Raw genomic sequence first — 13,234 nt, forward strand, 5'->3', positions numbered from 1 at the left:
TTCCTCTAAGTTCAGGGCCACGGCCGATCGCGTTTTGCGTCCCCATTTTTCCCCCACTCGACTGCTTATCGACGCACAACCGTTGCACTTAGCAATTACCTTTATATTGATAATCGACGCGTGTGAATCATAACACCGGCAGAAGAAGAATAATTGTCGGTCGAGTGAAAGGAGTCGGTTCGAATTTGCCGCGGCGTCTCAGGCGATTTTTGACAACTCGTTCTTTGGGTGAAAATAATAAATGAATGTATATATTTATTGAAACTAAATAAAAATAATAATGAACAAAAAAAAAAAAAAACAAAAAACAAAACAAAACTAAAAAACTCAAACCATGTCGGCCTTCGCAACTACTACAGTAAGACGTCTCGGCCTTCTCGCAGTCCTCTTTCACGCGTAATGTGTGTGAAGTTGCAGACTGATCGTATATAACAACTTCTGAAATCACGTTTTTCAATTCCAAGTCGCAATAGTTCGGGCCATGTCGCGTGGGCTGTGAAGAGTTCGTTCAAAGTCCGCACGGAATTCGGTATACAGTGTTAACATCAAAACCGTAAGTTCAATGAAACGCATCAGTCTACAGTTGTAACAATTGCTCGTCTAATAACGACTTTTGTTTTCTAAATTCCACCAGGGATTAATAAATAAATAAATAAAACCGGCGATCCCTTCACCTGTCGGTTCGTCATAATATGTACATCCGAATGTGCAGCGTCCGAATCGAGTCAAAGCTCGCGTTCCGAGACCTTGGTCTAACCCTCGGCGAAAACAGATGTAAAAATAAAGAATCCCTCATTACATATACGACTATGTTAATCAGTGTACGAAGAGAAGCGAAATATTGTTTGAACTCGCGGTGCTTGATTTTTTTGGTTTCTCTTCTTCCTCTTTCGTCGATTCATCACGCTGCAAGCGTGACTCGGCAATACGCTGACAGACTGAGTTGCAGAAGAAAAATGATACACCGAAGGAGAGTGGTAAACGTTAACGGAAGTAATTCAACGAGTCCCAACAAAGGAAATGATTTTACAAATAAGTATCTGAATCTATGTACGGAATCGGATAAAAACATTCCGCAAAGAATACGTGGCGCACGATCATAATTTGGTTTCTCATTACTTCGAGCCCTTAATTGACCGTTCGAACCGTTAAACGCATATATCCGTAGAGTCGGAATCTCTGTGGCCTTGCGTCACGCAGTATGTATGTATACATACCTATACATGTGTATAATAGCATCAATTACCATGGGAAATGAACCAGCTATTGACAAGGACAAAGTATTTCTAATAGAAAATAAATCGTAGTTGGGAGTACGAACGTACAAAAATGTTTATTGTACGACGGAACGAGTTTCTGTGTGGATAATATTTCTTCTCGTTTTTTGATCTCATTAGCTGAACACAGATGAAAGATTAATAATAGCATCCATGGCTGCCCGAGATTAGAGCCTATCGCGATGGACTGACAAAGAAGTAGAAAAGAATAATTCTACCTCGTATAATTACGGAGTGTTGTAAAATGCGGTGATTAACTAAAATGTAGAGGTTCATGATTAGAAATTTGTTGTGATCATTCGTGGCGAACACCAAGATTCAGCGCTAAAATCAATCGTAGAAACGCGGCTGACGTTGGATATGATTCATTAGTCTATAATTATTAGGATTACAAGATTTACCGAATAGCTAGATTTATGTGACTCGTACATAGAAGTTAGCCACAAAATCATATAAAATACTCGTGAATTAAGTATTCATTTACGCTGTATCCAAGCGTTATTCGCAATACGTGTAATTGTTTAGGAGAAATAAAACGTAAAAAACTAGACGAAAATACCCACTCGACGTAAAACCTGTCAATCTAAGCCCCGATAATTATTACCATTTCACTGTTGTTTTTATATCGAATCGTTTAACAAGCGACGGAAGATAGCTCGAAAAACTCGTCGTATAAATCCATTCGCTGCGGGGGCTTAAACGATAGGCATTATTATTAACTCTTCTGCGATGTCTAATTACGCAGGTAACGAAAAAACGAACAAATAGAAGGGAGAGGAAAATACAATCGGTAAACCATGAATTGCGGCAAACTCAGAAGCTGCCCATTCGGCATCCTTAAATATGAAATCAAGCCGCGGGTTTTCGAAAGGAATCATCGAACTTAGGTTTTTCGTGTCTTTCTGAGCTGCAGGTTGATCGGTTCCAGTCTCTCAGCCTCTCGACCTTCATATCCAACTCGAGATAATGAGTTGAAATGAGGCACTGCATATGTCGCGGATTCATTGCGTCGTTTTCGCTTTCACCGATTTACCTTCGTAGAAACACCGTGTTTCAATTAATTAATATTTAATCGGATCTGAAAATGGATGCTTATAGGCATACGCACACACAGTCGTAACTTGACGATGTTCCAACATCGCGTAAAAGGATTTACCCATTCCAAACTTACCCAAACACTCCGTGTTAATTTCTCTATAATTATTATACATCCACTGTTTGAAACTATGTGTGCAAACATAGAATATTTCACTTGTATTTATTTAAAATTGTTGTTGTAAAATTAACGGAGTTTTTCTGGAACTAATTATTTGAACGTTACGTGTATTTATGTAAATTTTATGACAAACATATACAGAGGTGATAAGCGTTTACAGGAATTTGAAAATCTTAATCCGATTGAAGTGTTCAGTGATTTTCACGTGAGACTGAAACACGATAAATGAACTTTTCGACGAGTTTCGTCACCAAATGTCGCCGATGGCGTGACGCTTTCGCGATAAAAAATACGAGAACTTTAAATATCACGTCCAAAAATCACTGGGGATAAAAAAATGTGGGGTGAGCGATCCTTTATCGAATATTCTCATCATCCATTTACGCATTACGTGACATTATGACATTTATGACATAGCCTTGTACAGTTTCAACCATGACAACCATATCCGTCATTATCAACTTCGCAATTGCCACGATGGATTTTTAGTGTATATCTAAATAAGAGTAAGTTGACATTGACACGCCAGTGAAGGTTTAATCGGATTTATGATCGACGATATAAAAATAATAGGAGTGTCTATAATTTTATTCTCAACTTTGCAAACATGTGTCAGGGAAGTATTCGCTACCGTTTTAAACTTCATGAGAATTATACAATCAACTACGCAACCGAGTAGAATCTGGTCGACGGAAATTAATACGCTAATTTTAATTTAGCGTTTTTTTCTCTCACCACTCGTAACTTCTGCTGTTCTGAATCGCTGCTGAAGAGCCTCAACCTCGGTTTTCACCGAATCAGTATTGCCTTATACGTCCTCGAGTTAACTGAAAATGAAATCGGGGAAAAAGGATAAGAGCGAAGGTACAAGAAAAACGGACTCTGCAAATTAGAAATCTGTTCAAGCGTCGTCTGATAATCTCAAAATGATGTTCATAAGCGAGCACAAATTTCAATCGAAGGATAAAGCGAGGTTAAATTAAATTTTACGATATTCGTAAAATTTATGTTACCGATTAATATTACACACTTGCTAAGGTATTTGAAATTCCGCGCTTGGCTCCAGTTATCCCTATAATACTTGATGCTCATTCGTCTCTCCCGAATATCACCGGTAATAAAAAGTCTTGTTTTTTTTTCAATAATCTGAGATAAAAAAGCAAATTGAGCAATACAAATTGAAACGCAACGTTGTTATATAATAGTCAGTTTGCAATTACAATTGGACGATTATCAAATAAATCCACTGTAAAAAATCTTTATGATTTCAAACATCGAGCAGAAGAAAAAAAAACGCTTCACTCATTCACCATAGAACAATATTACATTTCTTTTGGTTTTTTCATGTTAATCCAAATCTCATTTCTAGACAAACTAGACTGGAATTGAAAGAACTTCGTTGACGTCGCATCCTTGAATCACCTCATTACTAAATACGATTGTTGAGCTTTCTGAGTGAATCCTTTTGGATCTTCTCAAGAGTCAGAATTCACTTAATCCCTTTTCGTAAAATGCGAGTAACATGCGTTTGAAAAAGAAGTCTTCAATATCTGTCCTCAATAATATTTCATAGCTTACTCGACTATTGGTATACATTTTAATTATGTAAAATTATTGTCAAATTAATGGTCTTGTAATGAGAATTAGGGTCAGGCTGAGCAGAAGTTATAAATTAGTAAAACTGAAACAATGATTATCAACAAAGTTAACTCAAAAATAATCATTTACTGCGGAAGTCGGTTGGAGCGGTTAAAAGAGAATTAGGAGTAGTCCGAGTGACCTCGAGAACAACATTAATCATTAATCTGAATAACAAGATATATTAGGAGAGGAATATGTAAGCATGCAAAAAAGCGAGGATATTTATCACTGGAAACCAAAGGTACTGGTGTACTAAAATATATTACATAGTATTATTTCGGATCCGGTAACAAGTCGATCCTCTCACTACGGAACAAGTGTCATTGGTTACGTAAAGCATTGTATGACTTTGTGAGAACGCAACGCATTCGAGAAACTTTGAATCAATTTTCCAATAATGCTTGCATGACAATTATCTCACATGTAACGCGTACCTTGCTGGAAGCTGTGAAAAAAAAACTATTTAATTCAATTAATTTAATAGTGCAAAACACTGTGGTCGTAAAAATTGAGGTGTAGAAAAAAAATTCATTCTCCATTCAATTACTCGATAATAGATGATTCTCATCAACGGAAATAATATTCAATGTGCGTCAGTTCGATCTGCAATACTTAATTCGTACCGGAGGAGGAAAAAAAAACTTGTTCACGTAATGTCGCAATCGCTGCTTGTGCAGGCATTAGATTTTTGAATACATTACTATCGCTTACTGACTCGAATTCAATTAAACGACCAGTGTAATAGTTCAGTATTTCTCTAGCAATGTCAAAACCAGGCGTGACAAATGTCTGTCTCAGTGCACTTGAGGCTTAGTATAAATGTTTCAATTTCCTTTCTAATAGAAAGTTAAGAAATTTACTCAACCTTGAAATATGATTTTTCTCATAATAATGATAATCAGGGTTTTGAGAGTTACTCGTTCAGATATTTCAGTGCTGTGTTTCACAAGAATAAATTTCCAAGTTGAAAAATAGAATTCGAGTTTTAATTCAAATATATTAGCATTGAAGAAATGTGCACAATTATAATGTTATTTTAAACCAGACAGCACCGGTATGAGATCAATTCACCTCGAAATCGATTTTTCAACTCGCTTGGCCAGCTTATTTTGATTGGAATCGATTCAACAACGGCTCGAGTCAGGAAATGATTCTTCTGGAAGAAATTATTGGTTATTATTTTGTAAATCAAGAAAATCGAATGCAGTTGAACAATAATAGCATACTTGTAATTGTTTTAGCTTTGAAAACCCGACGGCTTTAAAAACTCGTCTTGTTACCGGCTGACCTTGCATTTTCTAGTTCCTCGACATGAATGATTTTTTACAAATTTCAATCGTATAACTTGTATGAGTTTAGTTAAAGATACATTCTAAAGAGAGATTGAATTTCTCGATCGGATGCCATTGGTCATATTTAGCGATAAATCGTTGCACGACGGGATTTCAACGAAGTAACAGAAATACTTGACATCTCTAATTTATAAAAATCTTGACACGCTAGAATTGAGTTAATTGAAGCAGAATTAAGAACGTCGATTCGAATAGAAGTTTGATTCCTGAATGGAATTTTTTATCATTCACGTATTGTCATAATGTTAATTTAACAACAATTTGTATATGATTTTAGGTGTACAAAAATATGAGAAAAATTTAAATCCAAGACCTCTAGGCCTCACGGTTTGCGAAAAATTAAGTTAAGCTGGTCGAAGGTTCGTGTATTGGTCAATATACAAGAAATTACGGTCAGTGCATTCCGAATATCTGTAGCCGTTATTAAAAAAAAGGTGATCTTTTCAATAATTCAGTAAAAATTGGCTAAAAAAGTTGATAAACAGCGTGCAGGGTTTCGGTTGAAAGCCCATACGAGCTGCTGCATATTATCCATCAACCATTGATACCTTAAGACGGGATGGCGAAAGGCCGCCGATTATAGTCCAACTGTGAGGTGTGAAACTCGGTGAAAAGTCCGTCGACGTTCTCTGACCAGTGAAAGACTCGGAGATACGAGGAAAACTCACGAGCCAATGGCTGCCAAGTGGAACGAGGCAATCAACCGATCACCGGGTCTAAAATTCGAGAGTATATAACTGCAGTCTGCAGGGTGTATATACTTTGTTACCGGTGAATTGGATTCATCTTAAATTATCCAGTGATCAAAGGCGCGACGCGTCGAGGGAATGGCTTCTCCTCTCTTCACTTGGGCTTGGTAGGCCATTTTCGATATCAGTTCAACTACCGCATGCTTGGAAAACCGAAGGCGTTACATCCAGGCTCAGAGTTCGTATGATACTGAATTTTCACTGCAGTCGAATTTTAGTCTGGACGCAAAATTGTCAAGTCAGTGTAGATTTTGCAGTGAGTGAGTGACAGTCAGCGGAGTGACTTGTGATTTCCGTTGACATCCATCTTTTTTCAAACTCCAATAGTCGAACCAGTGACTCGCGGGTACCATTCAGATTTTTAAGGGAACATGCACACGGATGGATTCGAAGAGAGTGCAAGGGGTGTTGTTCAAATTGAAAAGAGATTTTATTTCTTCTGAGCGAATTTATTCTTTCGCAAATGATGCTTTGTCAATTCTGGCTAAATTTCGGCAAAACAAGTGTCGCAAACGCGTTGTGATAATCTGCAGTTAAAGGGATATCGGTTCTTTCACATTCACCGATAAATTATGCAAATCATATTTTGCAATTTCTTCTCCTGCGCGATAAATTCGCTGAGAATTTTCAGAAACAACGTGGCTTTGTGATCGCGACGCTGAGGTCACTGTGAAAAGTTTGGCAACTTGATGAAGATATGCGTACATCGTATGGGATACGGCTACGAATTAGCATGCCGTAACCTCAAATCGAGTGAAAACTAGTTACCATTAAAGTATTTTCGTCAACTTTTTGAAGTTTTCTTAACGAACCCGAAAGCACCGAATTGCCAATTCTATAATTTTGCCCAAAGTTTCGAAAGATTTCATTACTATAGGGAAGTTAAAACAAGCGTAGAATACGTTTCGATTGCGCAGTCGGTGATGAGGAAATGACAATTTGGTGTTTTTCATTGATCATTGTAGACTGAAACATAAAGTATATTTACGTTCGCACATGCATCGGGAATCGTTTTGATATATTGGTCATCAGAAATCGACAATATTCCAGTAGAAGGTAACAATTGATCATCATTGAATTGTGACTCAGCCATCGTAACATGCTTATTGGCAGTACGTCCATGCACTTGTTTGATTTCGAGAGTCGTCGTCAGGTTCTTTATTTTTTTGACGTAAGCTTCTAAATTTTAATCATGATTGAGAAACGTGAGATTCTTGAAAAAAGCACCCATTTTTTTAAGAACAATTTTGTGGGAAGACATTGTATCATGTTTGTATCATTGGTAACTAGGCGCAAACTATAAAACGACTAAAATCAGAGCTTTATTGTCTTGAAAATTGAAAAATCGATCATTTCCATACACAAAGCTATAGTTCAGGATCGTTGATATTCAACGAGTTTGAGAAAGCCTGATCTTCGATTTAAATATCGCTGGCTTAAGGTGGGTCAGCAGGAACTGCATTCGTTGTAGAACGATTGAAACTTCAATGAGTCTGTATTTTTCAACTCGTACCGAATCCCTCGACCCAAGCCTAAGTTTTTCACACGGAAGTTGAGCTGCAAGTGAAATGCATAAAAGCAACCGTACGCTGAATAGTCGTATCTGTTTCAGGCTAGCCGCATGGCTTCTCGGGACCACGATGGCAGTTTTACGTGAGTAATTACAGCACAGAGAGAAAGAGAGAGAGAGAGAAATTGATATGTATCTGAGGCCAAGTATGCCGTGATAGCTTTGTAACGAAGGCGCAGAAGTGGTTTGGAAATTGCCAATAAAAACCTGTTCCAACGTACGGCTGCGATTTATAGTATCCACCAGAAATATTTAACCTGAAGCTCGTTACATAACACGCATCGATACGGGTGATTATGTAAATTTCCAGCATGTTCGTTCGGGTATTGCGCTCGACACGGTGCCTTTAAATGCTAGTTTGAGTCTGCTTTTTTGTTTCGTGAATCGAGTGCCTTGAACAAACCACGTGTGTTTATAATTAACCGATCTTCCATTTGTTTGCCAATTTTTTGTACAAGGCAATTGCTCTTCCAGCTTCGTACATCGTGCCGTGCAAAAAATCTAACCCGAACTTGGACCGATGTATCACTGAAACCATCGAAAGCCTCAGGGAGCGGCTTGCCGAAGGCATTCCGGAACTGGGAGCACCGGCATTGGAACCTCTTCAGTTGGAGAATGTTCGTTTGCTACGGGGTCCCGTGGGCGCGAGGCTGGACGTTAATTTAACGAACATGGAGGTGGGCGGAAAATTTGGGACTAGATCCTCGGAATTGCCATTCTCTGCATTAACGTACACTGGAAAAAAGTTTGCTGCTTTCCAAGGAAACGAGTCGATATTAAAATTGTTTGAAACGTGGCCATTATTTGTTCAAGTATTGGAACAAGGTCTAAATCCTAGTTTTTGCTGAAAAATAATCCAATCAAAGTATAGGATTCTTAGCTCAAGTCTTAGAGGTACCTTATAATTTTACGAGACTCTTTTCCATCTAAATAACTTGGATTATCGAATTCAGTAATTTTTAACGCAAGGTACAAAAAGTCTTGAATTAGCTAAACTCTGGTTTCTGGTTCCTGCAACATAAAAAAAGTTGTTATCATTTACGAAAATAAATTTATTATCTAAACGATTTTATGAATTCCGGATAAAATCCGGATTATAACCGTCTTAAATGAAAAAAAGTCGCATGCTGTGAGTCACCTCTGAGCATTATTTCCGATGATAACGATAAAGCCAATATGGAATTCATTGATAGCGAAAGACTGTATTCATTAGTGAAAAGACGAAGTTTCATCAATTAATTCAAGAAACGTAAGTAGGTTACTGATTATTCGTAGCATCCTTGACTCGTTGGCCTAGCTCGTAGTAATTCTATATATTTTCTATCACAATTACTACAGGTTCGGCAAAATTAACTATGTACATTGATGGCCGAAGTAGCTAAATAAAATTCAACTACACGTGTCGTAACAGTCGTATAATCATCGACGTCTCTTGTATTATCCTAGACCTCGTTCATTATTACGGAGTAAATAGGGCTTCGTCTTGTTTGCAGGTGAGAGGCCCTTCGACGTTCAAGGTTCACAACCTTAAGTCGAATTTGGACAAGAACAGTTTCACCTTCAGGGTCGCGTTCGACAGGCTCACTTTTCGAGGTAAATACCAGATGGATGCGAGGGTGCTGCTTCTCAGATTGGCTGGAAAAGGAGATGTCACTGGAAACTTTAGTGAGTAATAGTCTACTTCTTTGGCTGAAATAAACTCTGAGTACAGCAGAAATGACAATTGAAACGTCACGTTCCGGAAAATGGAATGATTTCCCAGTATCGTTGCGGGCAAACGGATATATTAAAATATCAGAAAAATTTGGTGGTATTATTCTTTGTCGAAAAGAAAATATCAGACCCAAATGCATTTTTTAAATTATTACAAAGTCTCCTATATTTATTAGCAATGCAAATTTGAAGCACCGTTTTCCGGTTGGAAAAATTCACGTATACAATGCGGATATAGAAAAACTATAGACAGATTTTTTCTCTCCCGTCACTAGCAGTGAAAATGTCATGGATAAAAAAAAAAATCACTGTAGAATCTTGACAAATTTTATAGTTAATATGTTCTCGTAGAATCGAATTTCCTTAACTCATCCAAGCTAATGAATAAACTAAGCGAGTCTAAATTATCGTGCGATTGACTTTTTAATAACTTTATTACGAATTGCGCAATGCTTCCGAGTTAGGTGTCCGGTTAAAATGTCATGAAAACGTGTTTCGTTTTTTTATTACTTCAATTCATGCATCTTACACACACTTGTCTATTATATGGCAGCTGGTTACTCATCGGATGTCGTACTACGAGGGCATAAAGTCGTGCGAAACGAAGTCGAATATTTGAATTTCGAGAGAATGAAGCTGAAAATAAAAATCGGCGAGGCCAAAATACATCTGAGCAACTTATTCGGAGGAGATCCGATACTGGGTGAGTATCAGGATGTTTTAAATATTTTCTCCGAGCTCCCGTCACTAAAAAAGTAAGTTTTAATCACTCAGAGAAATCAAGTCAAGAAACGGGTCCATGAAAAAATTTTAGAAGGCAGCACAGTGCAATTTTCGATCTGCTATCCAGATGAAATAATAAATTTCACCAGAAACATCGATACATCGAAACGTCTGGGCAACTGTCGCATAGCTGAAAAATTTTACCTCTGTAAGGCCTGAAGAAATGATCGAATTGTTACGGCACGAAAAACAAGTGATATTCAAGAATTGATTATTTAAAATGACATGGCAATTAATTTATTGAGAATTAATCTAATTTTCTCAACAACAACCCCGACTCGTAGAATATCGACGAGTGTTATTTGAGATATTCAGAATTACCAAAGAGCGTGAAAGCCTTTAACCATATTGCAAAGAGAAGGGTAACTTTGATCAGAGTATAAACATCGGCTCGAGTAAAATGCAAAATCGATATATCGTGCACATTGTTCAGAATCATCGTAAGTTATACGTCTCAATTGCAATCGACACCTTTTCAATAACTTAATTAACGTGAAATTTTTTATAATGCCGGGTCTGGAGTTTAATTTTCTTCAATAATATGACGATTACTTGGTTATTCGTTTAAACCTTGCTGGAGCCGAATTAATCAGAGAAGGCAGAATTTCAGAAATTTGTTGAAACGTTGAAGTTAGACGTGATGTTAATACCGTGGTTTCTTTGGGTGTTCAAAGCTTAATTTTACGGTGCATACTTAGATGAAAAAAAAATCGAAAATGACATGTTCAAACAACCTACCGAGTATATTAATCGCAAATGAATAGTGGGTGGTTGAAATGTCGTTTTGCAATCAAGGCACGGTGAGACGCGATAAAAATACCGATTGTCCGTATCGGCATCTGGTGTTAAAAATAGCTTCCCGTATTCACCTGCAACCAGCTGGGGGGTCTCGATAAGTTCGAGAAACAATCACATAGAACCTGTAGTTGAACGAATAATGATCGCGTTAAACTGACAATGAGCCGCCACAACTGCGTAATCAAAGTATTAAACATGCCAGATTTAATCACCGATCGTGGGATAGACGTTCCAAATATTGAACCACTTGTGTTCCACGATTATAGTAAGTCACGTGTTCGAATTGGGAAAGGTGCAATTATTCCGATGAAACGCATTCGTTAAATGGCGCCAGGATATTTCATGAATATAAACAAAAGTATTCTCTGCTCGCTAGAAATCACGAGAAATTTGTCTGAAAGTTGAATAAAATTGTTTCAACGCAGTAATAAAAGTGAATTATTTTTCTTAGAACGCATAGAAGTCTCGAGAAGAATTGTAAAAGTCATCATTTTTCGACTTTCGCGCTGCAGACTTGAATAAGTATACGACAGAACGGGGAATCATTGGGATTACAGATGAATTAGAGTAAGAATATTGATAATTCTCTGTATGGGTGGAGCTCTGGCGTCTAATGCGATTTTACCAACCTTGGGCATGCTTGACCGAATATTTAAACGACTAAAGTGAAGTCCATAAGTACACGAATCAGTAGAATGTGTATTTTAAATGCCGAAATAGTTGCGTTTGCGATTTCAACAATTTTTACCATACTTATTGAACATAAACGTAAAACCTTTTAAAACTTCAGATAGAAGTGCAAATACTGCATATATGCATGAAAACCATTTTTTTCTTCAACATTAAGAAGCTACTTTAAACATTGTACTCACGGACTGTCATCGTAATTAATGCCTGTAAAAATTTTATACGATTTAATAGTGAGCGCATCAATATACCATTTTTCACAAATCTATCATTTGACTCACATCTGAGGTGTGATTATTTATTCACAATCTTTTGCAGCGCTTATTAGCATATGGTCGTTCAATCTACTGACTGATGTAACTTGCCATGAAAAAACTTGTCGACAGCGTGATCACTGTCATGCAATAAAATTTAATAGTCAGTGTATAAACGCTTTATCTTCCACGTGCGTGACTGAATTCGCTTTTCTTATATTCGATAGAGTTTGCTCATACTGGTTTCTTTTTACAAGGATCAGAACTTTGCACCGGTTGATTCTTTTTTTACCACGGTTTTTTCCCTTACCTTTGCAATGTGTTCAACGACATAGAATTCCGTATACGAATGCGTGTATAAATTTTTTTTTAGTTCCTGTTTCATAAAAAATCCCCAAATACATTCGACTCGGTACGCTAAAATTCCCGAAATGACGACAAAATTTATCGCAAGATCGATGGAAAAATTAAAACGAGTTGTTTACAGCTAAAAATATTCAGGGATATCTAATCCGATTCTTTGTAGATAAATAAGTTATTCGTCTACGTGATTTCGATGATGTTAAAAATTGACACACCTTCTTGCTGCCGTTGATCTCAAGCCCAAAATTATCCTTTTGCGTAGATCAAACGAGTTCAAATCACGACTATAGACTGAAAAATTTCTTCGTTATAGGTCCAGCGACCAACGACATATTGAACACAAACAGTGCGGTGTTCGTTGAAGAATTGAAGCCAGTTTTAGAGTCTTCGTTGGCGGACCTTTTCACCGATGTCGCCAATACAGTCACAACGTCATTCACGTACAAAGAACTTTTTCCAGAGGACTAGTGCCGAGGAGAAGTAAGAATAAGAAAATACCAACGTTTAAGCTAACCCGACTTTTCCCCGTTCAAATTCTTTCTATAGTATCAAATTTATCGTTTTAAAAATTAATGGTAAGAGATATCTGTCGACCACTTTTTCTGAAATAAGACTGTATAATTATAATTCCCAATGCATCGAATGATCGATCGTTCTTATCGACGTCATCGATTGGCTCGAAATTGGAGTGGGGTGAAAACAGAAGTTGAAATACGCGGCGTGTAAAAAAAACATTTATTTGGCATATAAAACCCCGGCTTGTTGCAACTGGGTCCTGGGCACAGGCAGTATCTACTGTTTGTGAAACCGTCAGGATGAGTCGAGGCTGCG

At 37.4% G+C, this 13,234-nt stretch overlaps 1 protein-coding gene across 3 annotated transcripts; it reads left to right on the plus strand.

The window, feature by feature from the left end:
- Positions 1–138: 138 nt before the first annotated feature.
- On the plus strand, positions 139–13,115 carry LOC107227095 (circadian clock-controlled protein daywake). Of its 3 annotated transcripts, none has more exons than XM_015668140.2 (6): positions 139–553; positions 7,848–7,888; positions 8,280–8,482; positions 9,299–9,470; positions 10,072–10,221; positions 12,717–13,115. In XM_015668140.2, the coding sequence occupies exons 2-6, from the start codon at positions 7,876–7,878 to the stop codon at positions 12,869–12,871; spliced, it is 693 nt and encodes a 230-aa protein (XP_015523626.1). In that variant the 5' UTR covers positions 139–553; positions 7,848–7,875; the 3' UTR covers positions 12,872–13,115. The 3 variants fall into 3 exon arrangements, with proteins under 3 accessions (XP_015523626.1, XP_015523623.1, XP_046593201.1); XM_015668137.2 differs by lacking the exon at positions 139–553 and adding an exon at positions 5,882–6,342; XM_046737245.1 differs by lacking the exon at positions 139–553 and adding an exon at positions 6,361–6,413.
- The last annotated feature ends 119 nt before the right edge of the window (positions 13,116–13,234 follow it).

This window comes from Neodiprion lecontei, chromosome 4 (genome assembly GCF_021901455.1).
Source record: "Neodiprion lecontei isolate iyNeoLeco1 chromosome 4, iyNeoLeco1.1, whole genome shotgun sequence".
Classification (NCBI taxonomy): Eukaryota; Metazoa; Arthropoda; class Insecta; order Hymenoptera; family Diprionidae; genus Neodiprion; species Neodiprion lecontei.

Bases quoted from the DNA above. Each gene is read 5' to 3' on its own strand.
- LOC107227095 (XM_046737245.1), top strand. From the start codon at position 6,376: ATGCTTGGAAAACCGAAGGCGTTACATCCAGGCTCAGA. The intron at 7,889-8,279 runs GTGAGTAATTAC...TTGCTCTTCCAG, and splicing joins GACCACGATGGCAGTTTTAC to CTTCGTACATCGTGCCGTGC. The intron at 9,471-10,071 runs GTGAGTAATAGT...ATTATATGGCAG, and splicing joins AGATGTCACTGGAAACTTTA to CTGGTTACTCATCGGATGTC.